At 38.4% G+C, this 14,613-nt stretch overlaps 2 protein-coding genes across 2 annotated transcripts; both read left to right on the top strand.

Moving 5' to 3' along the window:
• The first annotated feature begins 707 nt into the window (after positions 1-707).
• On the top strand, positions 708-5,477 carry LOC101291812 (TVP38/TMEM64 family membrane protein slr0305-like). Its single transcript, XM_004296896.1, has 9 exons — positions 708-1,183; positions 1,694-1,755; positions 1,908-1,962; positions 2,279-2,377; positions 2,603-2,689; positions 2,894-3,010; positions 3,479-3,571; positions 3,709-3,739; positions 4,927-5,477. The coding sequence occupies exons 1-9, from the start codon at positions 1,088-1,090 to the stop codon at positions 5,103-5,105; spliced, it is 819 nt and encodes a 272-aa protein (XP_004296944.1). The 5' UTR covers positions 708-1,087; the 3' UTR covers positions 5,106-5,477.
• A 901-nt stretch (positions 5,478-6,378) lies between these two features.
• LOC101310117 lies at positions 6,379-13,072 on the top strand. Its single transcript, XM_004298124.1, has 5 exons — positions 6,379-7,171; positions 7,654-7,681; positions 9,464-10,107; positions 12,030-12,534; positions 12,723-13,072. The coding sequence occupies exons 1-5, from the start codon at positions 6,687-6,689 to the stop codon at positions 12,828-12,830; spliced, it is 1,770 nt and encodes a 589-aa protein (XP_004298172.1). The 5' UTR covers positions 6,379-6,686; the 3' UTR covers positions 12,831-13,072.
• Positions 13,073-14,613: the final 1,541 nt, after the last annotated feature.

The following is a 14,613-nucleotide window of genomic DNA, read 5'->3' as shown; positions in this document are numbered from 1 at the left end:
AGGCCCTCAAACTCGAAAAACAAATGGACGGACTGAATTTTGTCCGGTTGTGTTCATACCAGAAAAACTCGAGTTTGAGGACCTTAACGATCACCAAATTGGCTGAAATTTTGCAGAGATGATCTACACAATATTATCTAGATACTAGACGGTGGAGATGAGGAAATTCGATCGGAAAGTGGTGCAAAATTAGAAATCCGCATCGAAACCTTCGGTGCGGACGTCCGCAACCAAAAAGGGCTATATATATATATCAAGAACACGGAAGCAGGCATATCTATATATGACAGTAGATCTGCAGAAAAAAGACGGAGAGGGGAAGAGAGTGAGAGGAAAGATGGAGATAAAGGGTATTATGGTCATTTGATAGCTAAAATTTGGATCATACTTGATGCTCTTAGTTTTGGGCTTAGGCTCATGTCTTAAACTATATAAAAATTAATGAAAATAAGTTTTTTGTGTTTTTAAATTTGTGACGTAGCATAATTTTCTCTAAAATAATCGACATAACTGAAATAAGCCAAACTTGGATAACTAATACTCAACGTTATATCATCTGATGTACGGAAGAGATGGATCTTAACTCACTCGGACCTAACAGTAATTCTTGCAGTTTCGTAGACTCAAAGCAATGGTAAAAGAAAAATAAAATAACAAAGTCGACCCGTTTCCCATATATGTAAGAAAAGAAAGTTACCCAAAGTTGAAAAAAGAGAAGTACACGCAATGCACCGCCCATAATAACACCCGGAAACAACTCACCAAATAGTCATCAGAAGCATAATCATCCCCACCAGACATAAATCCCTCCACAAATAACCGAATCCAGATAGGGATTTCAATTTCCTTAATCCTCCAAACTCCAATCCCAAATCCCCAATCAATCAAACAACTCAAAACAGAGCACAAAACTCCAAAACAGAGACAGGTTTTTGGATTGGGGGAAGGAAGGTCACCTAGTTTTGGAGGGACGCATACCCAAAATCTGGCAAACCTTGGAGGGCTGAGGCCTCGTTTGCCGTTGAAGCAACCCAACAATACATACGACGACGACGAGGAGTGTAGGCCTTGGCGTCGCAGGCTTTCTATGGCTCTCTCTTGGGGCTCCGCGCTAAGGATCACTCTCCTCCTCCTCCTTCTCGCCGCCGTTGCCACCGCCTGTTTCACTCTCCCTGTTGAAAAGGTCTCTCCTTTTTTCTGGGTTTCGATCAATATTTGGTTTTTGGTTCTGCATTGGTTGATTTTCTTTTTATTGGTTTAGTGTTGATTGGGTAGGTGAATTTAGCTGCTTTGATCATTTGTGAGAGTTTTGGGTTCGTTGTAACAGTATTGGAATGTAGAAAGTATGATGAAGAACCCGGCTTCGATGGGGCTTGGGTTATAGTTTTGAGCTACTGTAATGCTGAAGTTGATTTGAAGCTATGGTTATATTGTTTGTCTAATAGGGTGGGTTGGTGTTTAGACCGATAGTTCCCACTTGTGTTGAGGGGTAGTTTTCATTTCTAATCTGGATGGGGCCTTGTTGTCTGATGGTGATGAAGGGTTTTAGTATGAAATGTGGTAATGCGGGTGGACTGTAGGACTTGAGTTTCTTGATTGTGTTGATTGTATCAGCTGCGTTTGGAGGTTTTGATAACGTGAACTTTTGAGTATGGTTATATCGGTTAACTGATAAGGTAACTGCTTCCTGCAGATTTTGAAGGACTTCTTATTATGGGTTGAACGGGATCTTGGCCCTTGGGGTCCGCTTGTGCTGTAAGTAAATTGCAGCCCTGAAGTTGTAACACTTTGAATTGTTAGAATCAGTTACTTGCCTACATGTTATATTGGTTCTCAAAGATTACTTTGGGGGTGGAAGAAGGGACTTTGTTTGATTTCTAACTTAGGTTTCTTTTGGTTGCATGCAGGGCTGTTGCGTACATTCCTTTAACGGTCTTGGCAGTACCAGCTTCAGTACTCACTGTAAGGATATGGCCGATGACTTATTGTTGTACCTCTATTTATTGTAGAGTGGCTATTGCTTACTTGTCCGTGTAGCTTAAAATTTGTGTTTTACATAATTTTTTCGTAAGATCAAGTCCATACTCCAAAAGGTTTTGCCTTTTTTTTCCCTTTATTTGTTACCTTGTGCTTTTTATTACTAGCAAATCTGGTAATTAGGATAGAAACTTGCACACAGAAGTAGAGGAGAGCGAGAAAATAGAGAAAGTTCCATATAAAACTTTGATTTATTCACAAGTTTGCATCCTAATGTGATTGCCCATCTTATTTGTTTCAGCTCGGTGGTGGTTATCTTTTTGGCCTGCCCATCGGCTTTGTTGCCGACTCAATTGGTGCCACTGTAGGTGCAGGGGCTGCATTCCTTCTTGGCAGAACTGTAAGTTTGTAAAGGTCCTCATTGATTTCTAAGTGTTTGAAAGAGTACATTATCTGGAATAGAGTAATTATACCCAACTGGTGTATTATGTTATTATTCTTGTTCTTTCTCATACATATGGAGTTGTCATTGTTTGCTTTGTTTGCCTCCTATTGGTCATATATGTAATATAAGTTTTTCTTTTATGTGCTGCTACATGTATCTTATTTTAGAGTTCCTATACAGATTGGGAGATCATTCGTCATTTCCAGGTTGAAGGATTATCCTCAGTTTCGTGCAGTTGCAATTGCAATCCGAAAATCTGGATTTAAGGTTGGCACGATTCATATCTGTCCTTCATAAAGTGGTCTGATATATTTAATATTCATTATGTTGGTGGTTTTCCCATGCGCATATTATTGTATTAGTTTACCCCAATTAATTGTCTCCTACTTTCCCAGTTTAAATAGTCACTTAATAAAGGTGTGGTATTTTTATATTGACATTTGGGAATCTGCTTGTTTCTTCGTTCCACAGATTGTTTTGCTGCTTCGTCTTGTTCCCTTACTTCCATTTAACATGTTAAATTACCTCCTGTCGGTGACTCCTGTTCCAATTGGAGAATACATGCTTGCTTCATGGTTAGGAATGATGGTATTTTTTTCTTACCCCCAATAATCTTTTATCTCTTATTTTATCTTTCTATGTTACTTGTGCTCCATATGATTGCTAGTGATGAACACATATAAAATAAAATAAAATACAGAGTGCATGTTGGCATAGTTTATCACCATGTTTAATTTAGAACTTCATTAAGATGGTTATCTTAGTGTCTTTATAAGAAAGCATTATCTGCGTCATTGGCAAGCTTTTTCCATATCATAAGGATTTGCAGTCATCCTGATACATGCTATCCGTTTGTTGTTCCTGGTGTGCTGTGCCTGGATCTTTTGTTTGGTCAAATACCACTGATTTGACATCGTTTGTACATAGATTCTGATTGCATTAACGGGAGGGTTCTATTGCCACCACCACGTTATTGAAAATTTGATACATATAAACTGATTGACCAGTGTTTGTTTCAAACCAATGCTAATGTGTTTAAAATTGGTTCTCTTACAGCCGATAACATTTGCACTAGTATATGTTGGAACGACTCTCAAGGATCTTTCTGATGTGACCCATGGTTGGGGTGAATTTTCAAAGACCCGTTGGGTAAGAGAAAACTCATCCTTTATCTTCATCCATTGTCTGTTGTGTAAGAGCACTTATACTTACAGTTTGGGGTATGGACGAGTATTACTTCATTTCTCATTTTCTGATGTGTTCACTCTTTAATGTTGTGTATGCAGGCTGTCATCATACTGGGCCTTGTTGTATCCGGTAAGTTGCAATTTCTGGACATGCATACAGCACCTTTATATTTTCTTTGGCCTTCTTTCCTATGGGTTGGGGGGGGGGTGATGCCCAGACAAAAGTATTTGGGTTGTGTCTATGAAGACTTGATCTCATTTTTTCAGATTAACATAGACAACAAGTGAAACAAATGAGCATAACATATGTATAGGGTTATTGCATGTGATGCCTTGGGCAGGAAAATCTAATTTTTGGACTTTGTAGAGATTTGGGAGGAGAGAGAGGAACTTCCTATGCCCAGACAAAAGTATTTGGGTTGTGTCTATGTGTCTATGAAGACTTGATCTCCTTTTTCCAGAATCTATGCCACTAGCAGAAGAACAAAAGAAACAAATGAGCATAACATATGTATAGGGTTATTGCATGTGATGCCTTAGACAGGAAAATCTAATTTTTGGACTTTGTAGAGATGTCAATTTTTAGTTCACCAATTGAAACAGGAAGAAAATGGGAAAGGGAAATTATGCATGAACTCCTGAAAATTGACTTGCGATTTGTCTTTACATGTAAAATTGATCATTGTCGACTCTGAACCTGTATTCATTTTTAGTAATTCCTTTTGTTTACTTAAACCATGGAAAATTGACGGAGTGTGGATGTGCGGGTGATGTCTCTCTGAGAAACTGACAGTGGCATACATGAAATTACTTTTGCATCATCAATATAAAGCACATTTCTTTATTTTTGGAGAGTATTAAATGGAGGTGGGTAACTGTGGTAGTTGGAGGCAGAGGAGAAAAGGAGAGCAAACCATTTTGTTTGAAGCGTATTGTCTTTTAGCAACAGTTTGCATGTCCGACACTCATTATTGATCACTTTTGTGGATTGAGATGCGATTTAACATGTGTTCATGAGCTTTTCATGCACAACTCATCAGTTATCTGAGATAACAAAGATGGTTCGTGGAAATAAACGTGATCTTTGAAACGATAGTGTGATATTAATCAACATTAAGCTTAGGAGACATTAAAATTCGGTCAGGGTTCATGTGCTGTGCAAGTTATGACAATTCCCCTGAAATAATGGAAATAGCCAAAACTTTTGATGAACATTCACTTTTACTCACTACACATTAGTGGTGTGTCAAAATGTGTGTACCTCTATTGGACTTTGCAGTATTCAGTTGTCTTACTTTCTCTTTGGCTTGTTCACAGTGATTCTAATGTTTCTTGTAACAAGAGTTGCCAAGGCTGCTTTGGAAAAAGCTTTGGCTGAAAATGAGGATCTTGATATCATAGAGCCACCAGAGTTACCTGTTTCTGATACTCCTGGTCATCTCAACGAGCCGCTTTTAATCAAGATAGATCCCTCCGAAGACCATCATGAAAAATGAAATCCATGTTGTGTAAATTCTTTAACCTACCTTCTCTCACAGTGCTATGCCTAATTTATACTCCAGGATGTGGTAATTTTTATCTACAACTTGTACAGTTCGGCTCATCTTTCTAGATTGTAACTTTGGACAAACACTACTTATTTGACTACTAAGATTGTGTTATTTAAGTGTAGTTTGTTTTTCTAAGTTGAAATAAAATAGTAAAAGAAAAATCATTTGAGCACACAAATTGAGTTCTTTACCTTGGTTTTCTGTAGCAACAGACAATAAATGAGTTGTTCTATTTTGTGTTTGTTTTGCTTGCCTCATTTGTAGCCAGAGTTGTAAGTTTTTGGCTTCTTTGCTGCATTCTATTCAAGAATTCATTTTTGTTTCCCCACAAATCCAAATCTGCAGTCAGCATATGGCTGGCATGAGTAGCATCAAAGTTCACAGAGCAAATAGGATTAGGAGTAAGTGTGGATAGTCCCGTCAATCTAGAGGGATTAGAAAATCTCATATATTATTGACATGGATCTGGATTTAATCGAGCCGCTCCTAATCCATTCTGTTGACAGGAAATGTACTGCTAAGCCAAGATTAAAAGTCGAGCAGCATGCCAAATGCATGATGAAATGCTCCCTTGCCTGCTGTTGGGAATCCGGGTTCCCTAGTCTAAGAATTCTTTCATTTTAACCTTCCTAGAACAAGTCCAGTGTTTACAGAAGATTATACAACCATAGTTTGTAGTTTAGTAATGCAAGCTTGTTATCAGAAGATCTGGTGTGGACTTTATCGTTCTCTTGTAAATATTGTCCAAAGACAATTGTTGCTTCTACCATTAATTTAAAATAAATTTCCTTTCTGGATCATGCACTTCGTGAGAAAACAAAAAACAGGATTTGGCCTGGAGTTGAAGCAAGGTATATGATTGGATATGTATGTCCATTACTCCATGTGAGTCTACAAAGTGAGCTGTGATAGAAAATAATATGCAGGGTTGATACTGATACTAGACTTCTTTGGCTTGAACAATGAAACTCCTACTGTAACACCACAGTCCTTGTGTTCTGTTTTGCCAGCACAAACTCAAAAATCCATATGAGAAGTCCTCTAATCTGCTTGTGGTTCAAATTGCTAGGTTTCTTATATGCTTATATAAATGGGAGCAGATTTTGAAGGAAAGGTGTTTGTTGGACACTTGAATGGGAGTGAGTGAAAAGCAAAGTGCTTGAGACACAATGGGAAGCAACATCATATTACTAACATGATACCTCATTATTAGTCCTTTGGAAGCAGTGGGGAAACCATTTACTTCTTTCTGCTTCCTCCAAAACAAAGGAAAAGCCAGTCTTTATCATATTTATATGTAATTGTTTCCTCTGATATTATCTTTTTCACTGTCTTGTGTTGAATCTTGGACCCTCCCTTTTAAGACCCTACCAGTTCCTTAATGGAAGGGCTAACAGTATTCCAGGTTTGCTACTATATTCTACATGGCATGCTAAGTAATAGTGGCTGAGAAAGTAGGATTTGACTTTATAGAGGGGGCTGATATCAGTGAAATGAAATTAGTGAAACTTCTGCTGCACATAAACAATGCATGTTTTCTTCAAGTCTAAGGTCATCAAACACTTGAAGTCCCTGAAAACAAAAATGCCCAGATTGTGCATTTTCCCAATTGGGGGATGTTTTGATGGGTGCAGAGACCACACTCAGCAGTCCTCAGGGTTTGGCACAAGGATTTGGAACCTGACTGACAAGCCTGTGGAGCTTCAGATAAGAGTTGGTTCCATATTGAAGAAGGTGCACACTTTGAAACCAGGCTCTTCCAAGAGACTGAAATGCAAGAGCATATACAAAGCTTATATGCCTGGAGAGAATGGCAAGGCAGGTATGAAGAGCTTGCTGTATTACTATGATGAGACTTGTCACCCTTATGTTTGGATTCATGAGACTGGTGGTGATAGCATGAGGATGGTTAAGCAGCAATATATCAGCCTTGAGGATTTGAGGGATTGTTGTGAGATCAGAATCTTTAGGGATCATCATCGAGGCTGCTTATCTGTCAGGAAAAAACCCAGGCCAGACTTTTGCTGATGAAGTGTGTGTGTGTGTGTGTGTGTGTTATTTGTTGGTTGGTAATTAGTGTGTTAATTTTATCTTTTTCTTTTTTTTGTTTGGGTTTCTTTGATGGTATATTAGTATTTGAAGGATTCAGATGTTATATGTGTTTATGTTACATAAGATAGAGAGGATGGAGTTACTGCTAGCAGTTGGATGTGGTTTTCTTTATGTGATATTTGATCATGAAGAAGAAAAGGAATGCAACATGACCCTTGTAATTTTTGCAGAAGCTTTTACTGTAATTGATATGTTGTGATCTTGGTTCCCAACTCGCCAATGTTGCCATCACAATTATGATCGGCTTGGAGAAAGGGTTATATAAGTTATGTATCTGATATATGTTTTTCAGTTTTTGAATCTTGGTGAACATAGATTATAAATGCATTACTTATCTACTGTGTAGAAATTGCCAATGACTTTCTTTCTTGTTGAATTCAAGGGCACCTGGTATGCTGCGTGTTGAACAGGTTGCTGGGCTTTGAGTTGATTCTTGATGAGAGTTTGTTTTGTCAAATCAAATTTTTGTTTCAGGGGAAGTCTTAATGAAATAGTCAAATAAGGTTTCTTTACTTGATTCAAGCATTTTAATATGCTTAGTCTTCTTTTTTGGTACATCATGTTAAAAATTTGAGTCAGTGATGTAGGACAACCTAGAGTTGAAGGACTTGTTAGAAGGGTGAATTTAGGGTTGTAATATGTTGGGTGGACGGGTGTTGTGGTTAGAAATCGGAAACAAATTTGCTGACCACATTTTTGTTGTCCACCCCATATGTCTCATTGAATGTACAAGAAGAGATATGTGATTAACTTTGTAATGGCACAACAAGGATTCTTGGCCTTGCACTGAGAACTTTTGAGATCACATGTAAAAAAACAAGCAACTTCTCTCAAATCACTTTGAGGAAAAACTAACACAAACAATGTTATTGTTATTAATTTGGATTTCAATCAATATCCATAGTCGCCTTTGTTCTAAGCCATAGAAGACTATGAATTCTCATGTAACTTTTACTCACGACGACTAGAAACCATAAAACTTTAATTTACAAGAAACTTATACGATGTAAGAATGCGTTTGATGATAACGTTTTACCAAACAATTTACATTTTCAGATACATAATTTATACTAGCTCTTGAAGTTGATGAATCACTACAAATAACTAGGGCACATTTGTTACCCGGGATTGTCTAACCCAGACTTAAATTCTATCACAATCCAACACTCCTTATTCTAGAGTAAGCTTAACCCATGTTTTGTTGCAGCAATAAAAAAAAACACCACAACACCACCTATCAAAAAAAAAAAACACCGCAACACCTTAAACCTGCAATCAAAAATAGAAACAAACAACAAGCAAAATAAAACCTCCAACCTGAAATTACAAATCATAAACCAAGAAACCTATAAATTTGAGGCGAGAGAAGAAAACAACGACCGACTTCCACCAAACCCCCCCCCCCCCCAAAAAAAAATTGGGGCCGCTCTAGCAGTGTGTGAAGGCTGCTTTCAGGACTTCATAACCTCATTTAACTTAACCGGTGTTGTTGCCAAACACAAGCTTCCCCACTGTCGTCCAATCCCGTTATGTCCGGGGTAACAAACGTGCCCCTATAGTAGTTTGTACTATTTTCCCATATTAAGTTGAAAATTTAACAAAAAATGGTATTTGAATTTGATGGTGTGATTTGGGCCTTGAAATATAGTCTCATCAAAATTCTGATCCGTGCACAATAAATTAACCATAACTTCTTCTCAAATGCTGTAAATACGAAATTTAAAGACATTGTAAAACGATCTTACAACCTCTAAGGTTGACCATAACCCTAATTATAAAGCTCAATATTCACTCATATATAACTTAGATCGTCTTGCCATCATCATACCAATCAAACTCCATTAACGCAAACCGCCGAACAAACCTTGTACTCGTGTAAAATTTACAATCAAAATTACAAACCCACCGACCCCAAAAACTGGCACTATATTTTTCACCATCACCCCTTGAGCATAAACAACCACGCAAAAGGATTCAAAGCACACATTTTTCCTCTATATAAAATTCTTCATAGACTTCTCCGTTTCAACATTAAATACCTGACGTTGGAAATAATCAACTCAAAAATGGCGTGGCAAGCGCGCGTTTAATCGTCGCCAATAACTCAATCCTGCCGAAAACAAAAAACGCTTCAATTAACGCGATCTTGCTTTACAGTCTTTCTTCTTCGTCTCTTTTCCTTACAGCAGTAGACTTCGTCTCCGATTCTCTCTCACCCCCCACAAAAAATGGGGATTTCCTTCAGCAGCAACCGGAGACGAAACAACAACAACAACAACCCCTATTACCAAAACCCACCACCTCCTCCTCCTCCTCCGCCTCAGCCCCACTACCTCTCCAACCCTCACTACTACTCCGACCCTCCTTCTTTCTCTCCGCCGCCTCCGCCGCCGGAGCCTTCTTTCTCTTCCTCCTCCGCCTCGTCTTCCTCTTCCGTCAACTACCCAGAACCCAATTCCGCAATAATCCCCTACGCCGCTCCCAGGGCTGCTGCTTACCAGGCCTACCCTCTCCCTCTTCCGCCGCCTCCGCCGCCGCCGCAGACCCATTACTGCTATGGACAGTATAATTCTTGCAACCAGATGATGGGGAGGTATAGTTACAACCAGAATTACCAGCCTTACTATGGTAATCAGGTTCAGGTTGGTGGGTGGCCGGCGATGCGGCCGCCGGTGGCTCCGGTGCAGCCTCCGCCGCCGTACGTGGAGCACCAGAATGCTAAGAAGGTGAAGAATGATGTCAACGTGCATAAGGACACGTTGAGGGTGGAGATTGATGAGCAGAACCCTGATCAGCATTTGGTTTCTTTCGTTTTCGATGCCTTGTATGATGGCAGGTGAGCATTTTCGGGTTCTTTTGTGGATTGTTTGGTTTGGTTTTATGCGTCTGTGTTTGTTGCTTTTGATAGATTGAGTGTTGTCGAATTTGTGTTTTGAATATTGTGGGCAACAAATTGGTTGGTTTTCAGTGTCAATGGTATCAGCATTTAGGACCTGAGTGGGGAAGAAGCTTTGATCATGTCAGTTTTAAAGTTAAATTCTCGAATTTGGGTTAGAGAGCAGCTATGCTTAGAATTAGGAATCCTGACCAGAAGATAGTGAGGTATAAACAATTGATAGATTTTTAACAAATGATTTTCAGTTACAGTGTTCACTAGTGTATTATGATACGAAGTAGGATGTACATAGTTGCTTGATGTTCATCTTTGAGTCTTTGGATGTTACTGATGGTAGACCTTGTAACAAATCAAGCTCGTGCATTTTGCCTTTCACTGTTTTTCCTCTGTTGGAGGATGGCATTAGTAGAGATGACCAGAATTAGCTACGGCCGTTAGAGGTGCCCTTTAGAAATAGTGATTACGTAGTTCATAACTTCATTTGTTCCTTTGGCCGGAAATTTATTGACAGACAGTTTAGCTCTTCACTTGAAGCGCTACAATTTTATCTATTTCAAGGAGTGTATATGTGCTGCCATCCCTTTTCAGTGGAAGGTTCTCTAACATAGACAAGGGTTACATTTTCTTGCCTTTGTTGGTTGTAAAGCTACTCTTAAGAGGGAGTAGAGAATGGAGGGGACATGATATACTAATTTACTCACACTAGTGTTTGAATTGGTGTATTATTAGTCTTTACCAGAACACTGTTATTTGTTTTAAACTATTGAGGTAACAGTGAACAAGGATCTTCCATCTGCTCCTGCCTGTTCTTGCTGTTTTTCAACTTTCTTGCAAGGTCGTGGTTACACCACCTTAATAAACTTAAATTTTATTCTATAGAGAAATGGTCATGCTAAGATATGCAAACTTTATCGCCCTTTAGAGGAGTTTCTGATATAAGAATTATAATTCTATAAGCTCTTTGAAAAGTTGCATTACTGTATTTATGTTATGACTTCTGAAAGATATGATGTCTATATTAAGCAAAGGGACACCATTTAAAGTAATGCAATTTTCTAATTGTCTGTCATCTATATGCTCCTGTGCTTTCATTTTTATGTGTTGTATGAAAGAGTTGTCAGAGTCAGTTTTTCTTTTTCAATTACTCTTGACCACTGTTCTTTTCAGGAATTGTAGAACCAAGTATCTTAATTGTTGCTCCTCCTTTGCCCGCGTTTTTGGTCTATACATGCAATTGAAAGTAGAGATTTAATCTGTTTTCATATTTGAGGTCTGTTGAAAGGTAAAACTGCAGTTTGAAGCAGCAAGCTGTGTGTGACAATTTAGAGTATTTTGCATAATTTATTTGGTTCTTACCAAACAGTGTATGTTTAAAGTTCTTCTAGACTGATGCCTTTTGTGTGATCTAGAAGGTCATGTCGGTAGGTGCCTAGGTTGCTTCTATAGGTGTCTGTAGAAATTTCATGTGTAGGTGCCTAGGTTACTTCTAGAGGTGTCTATATACATTTTATGTGTAATAACATTCTTATGAGTCATAAGAGTTGCAGGCTAAAAGTAGAACACTATGTAATAGGGTTAAACAAAAGTATGGCAACCATTATTCTGGTTGTTGAGCATGCATATATTGAGCATAGAGAAAGTACGTGGGTTCTATTTAGATCGCCTTGGCCATGGTCATGATTGTCGACTAGTTAGAGGAAGATTTGTACGCCAGATTCATATGCTAAAAGTTTTCAGAGGCTGTTGGTGCCTTTTTAATCCCGAGCACTATCAATATATGTTTTGACTAGATCTACAATCTTCATTTTCTATTGGGTAAATATATACTTACTCTAATTATCTGAGTCATGTCTTGTTGACAGCATTACTATTCTCTACTTTGCCAAGGAAGAGACAGATTGTAGATTTGTTCCACTATTTCCTGAAGCATTTACACCAGTGGTAGTCCCCTTTCAGAAAGGAGTAGGCCAGAAATTTCGTCAGCCCTCAGGTTCCGGCATCGATTTAGGCTTCTTCGAGTTGGATGATCTTTCAAAACCTTCACCTGCAGAAGATGTATTCCCACTTGTAATATCTGCTGAAACATGTTCACCACCTGATTCGGTCGATCATATTGGTGAGCCTGTCCTAGATGCATCTCCTCGTATGCAGATTACTCAAGCTGTGCTAGAAAAGAATAATGATGACGCTTTCCAAGTGAAAGTTATTAAGCAGATATTATGGATTGATGAAGTTCGCTATGAGCTACGTGAGATATATGGAATTGCAACCTCAGCAGTGGGCTTTGATGACAATGACCCCGGGAAGGAGTGTGTAATATGCATGACCGAACCGAAGGACACTGCTGTGTTACCTTGTCGACATATGGTGAGAATTCTTTTGAATTTCCCTTTTAACAGATTCAGAAATTGGATTTTGAATGAAATATTTAGTTGCTTGGTTATACTAGAACCGTGTATTGCATAGCAAGTTAAGATAATTACTACTCTCTGTTTTGATTTCACTCTTATGACATAAGTTGCTAACTTTCATATCTTTTTTATTTTTTATTCCAGTGTATGTGCAGTGACTGTGCAAAAGAATTGAGGATTCAATCCAATAAATGCCCCATTTGCCGTCAACCCATTGAAGAACTTATAGAGATAAAGATGAATAAAAGCTAGCAATGGACTTGTGTTCTCCATTATGTGGATGTTGTGGTATGAATATCAAATATTTTTTTCTTTATTGATGGGCAGCTGTTGTATAAATGCATCTTTTTCTTTTGTATATTCTAAGTGATCTGTTGCTTTTATGATTTTGATGTGATTTACATAGTTGAATCTAATCAATCTTCTAAAGAATGAACTTAATTTGTTAACCTTAAGATACTAGGAGTGTGTGTGAACCACAAGCTTTCTTCATCATTTTTGCTGTTGGCAGTGTGTTTTGATTTCCTTGATACAAACCATTGTAAAGCATTGAAATAACATTCTCTTCTTTAAATTGCATATATCAAAGAGATAGAACTCTCCACCAGACCTTGCTTGCCCCTATTTACCAGGATCCAATTTGAAGGTTTTCAGGTTTATAGTATGGAATCAAAAGCTTTCATTTCCATGCCCTTTTCTGTATATCCGAGTATAATGAACATTCTAGATCTTGGGACTTCTAGAAATGAAAGCATGTGGAAGCATCTTTTTCACTCTGAAATTCAGCAGAGGAAAATCTGGGAGGGAATATTTTCCGGTGAAGTTTGCTAAGAATCTATAAAGCTTGAGTAGGCCGTAAGGGGATGTTTCTTGCATCTTATTGAACATCCTTTCTGTATTGTTCCTCACTCAACACAGTGTATCACAATGGATCTTACTTTTCTTGCAATTGTTTGTTGTGTCTTTTAGACTATTCTTGTTCTGGGAGAGACTACAGGTCTACAGTTAGCTTTAGTACTCTTCAGGCCCCAACTCCCATTGCGAATTCACCATGGTCAAAAGTTTCTGAACGCTTCAGATTTGTATAGTACTGCTTCTTTGTTATCTTTAGGAGAGGTGGCTTATGACTAGAAGGCAAAAGGTTAAACATGGTGGCCAATTAGGAGGCCTTCTTTGGTTTATTTACATGGTGAAAATTCATGGGGAAAGAAAGTGAGGCCAAGCTTCATAATGATCTCCACGTTACAATAGTACTGATTGATGGTAACCTACCACTATGATTGTCCTGCTGTGCATCACAAGTGTTACAGTCTCGTTTAGGCTAGGACACCAAGCTCTCGACGAGAATTCCCCAAGACCCAAGTCGGTTATTAAATCCCATTTCACCACTTTCCTCTTTATAAACTGTAGATCGTTTAGTTGTTCTGTCGTCTTCTTGCACCCTAAGAACAATGAAACATGTAGATGTGGTTTTAGGGTTTAGAATTAGACCTAGTTCGACATGGAAATCATGGAGGGTTGTGGGTGATGTTGAAGGGTTTGGAGTTAGACCTAGTTCGACATGGAAATCATGGAGGGTTGTGGGTGATGTTGATGGATTGATGCTCGTCTACGTGAGCGTACTTCGGAAGCATTCAATTTTCTATGATTGAGAAACATTTCCGTAACTTAAAGTCGATTTCAAAGACATGGTGACATTTCAATGCTGTGTATTATCACGTTCATGCCCGTATTTAGATACACTAATTCATTTACCTCATCCCCGAAACAACATTGTACAAAAGCATAGGGTGTTGGGGATCCTTCATAGTCAGAATTCAAAACCTCAACATCTAGACCCTCCATTATGATCGCATACAGAGACAAAAGTCGGGAGTTAAAACAAGGAAACATTTGCAGAAAGCCAGAAACCATGTGGGATGGAAGCATTTTAGATTGCTGGTAAGATCTAATAAATGACCTCAAAATCTCTGATTCTTTTCATTTCTCTCATCAATCACTATCTACAGGCCATGTGGTGTGCTTCATGTGACAA

The sequence above is a fragment of the Fragaria vesca genome, linkage group LG4, assembly GCF_000184155.1.
Source record: "Fragaria vesca subsp. vesca linkage group LG4, FraVesHawaii_1.0, whole genome shotgun sequence".
NCBI lineage: Eukaryota > Viridiplantae > Streptophyta > Magnoliopsida > Rosales > Rosaceae > Fragaria > Fragaria vesca.
The sequence above is the reverse complement of the archived record's forward strand: the minus strand, read 5'-3'. Positions and strand labels throughout refer to the sequence as shown.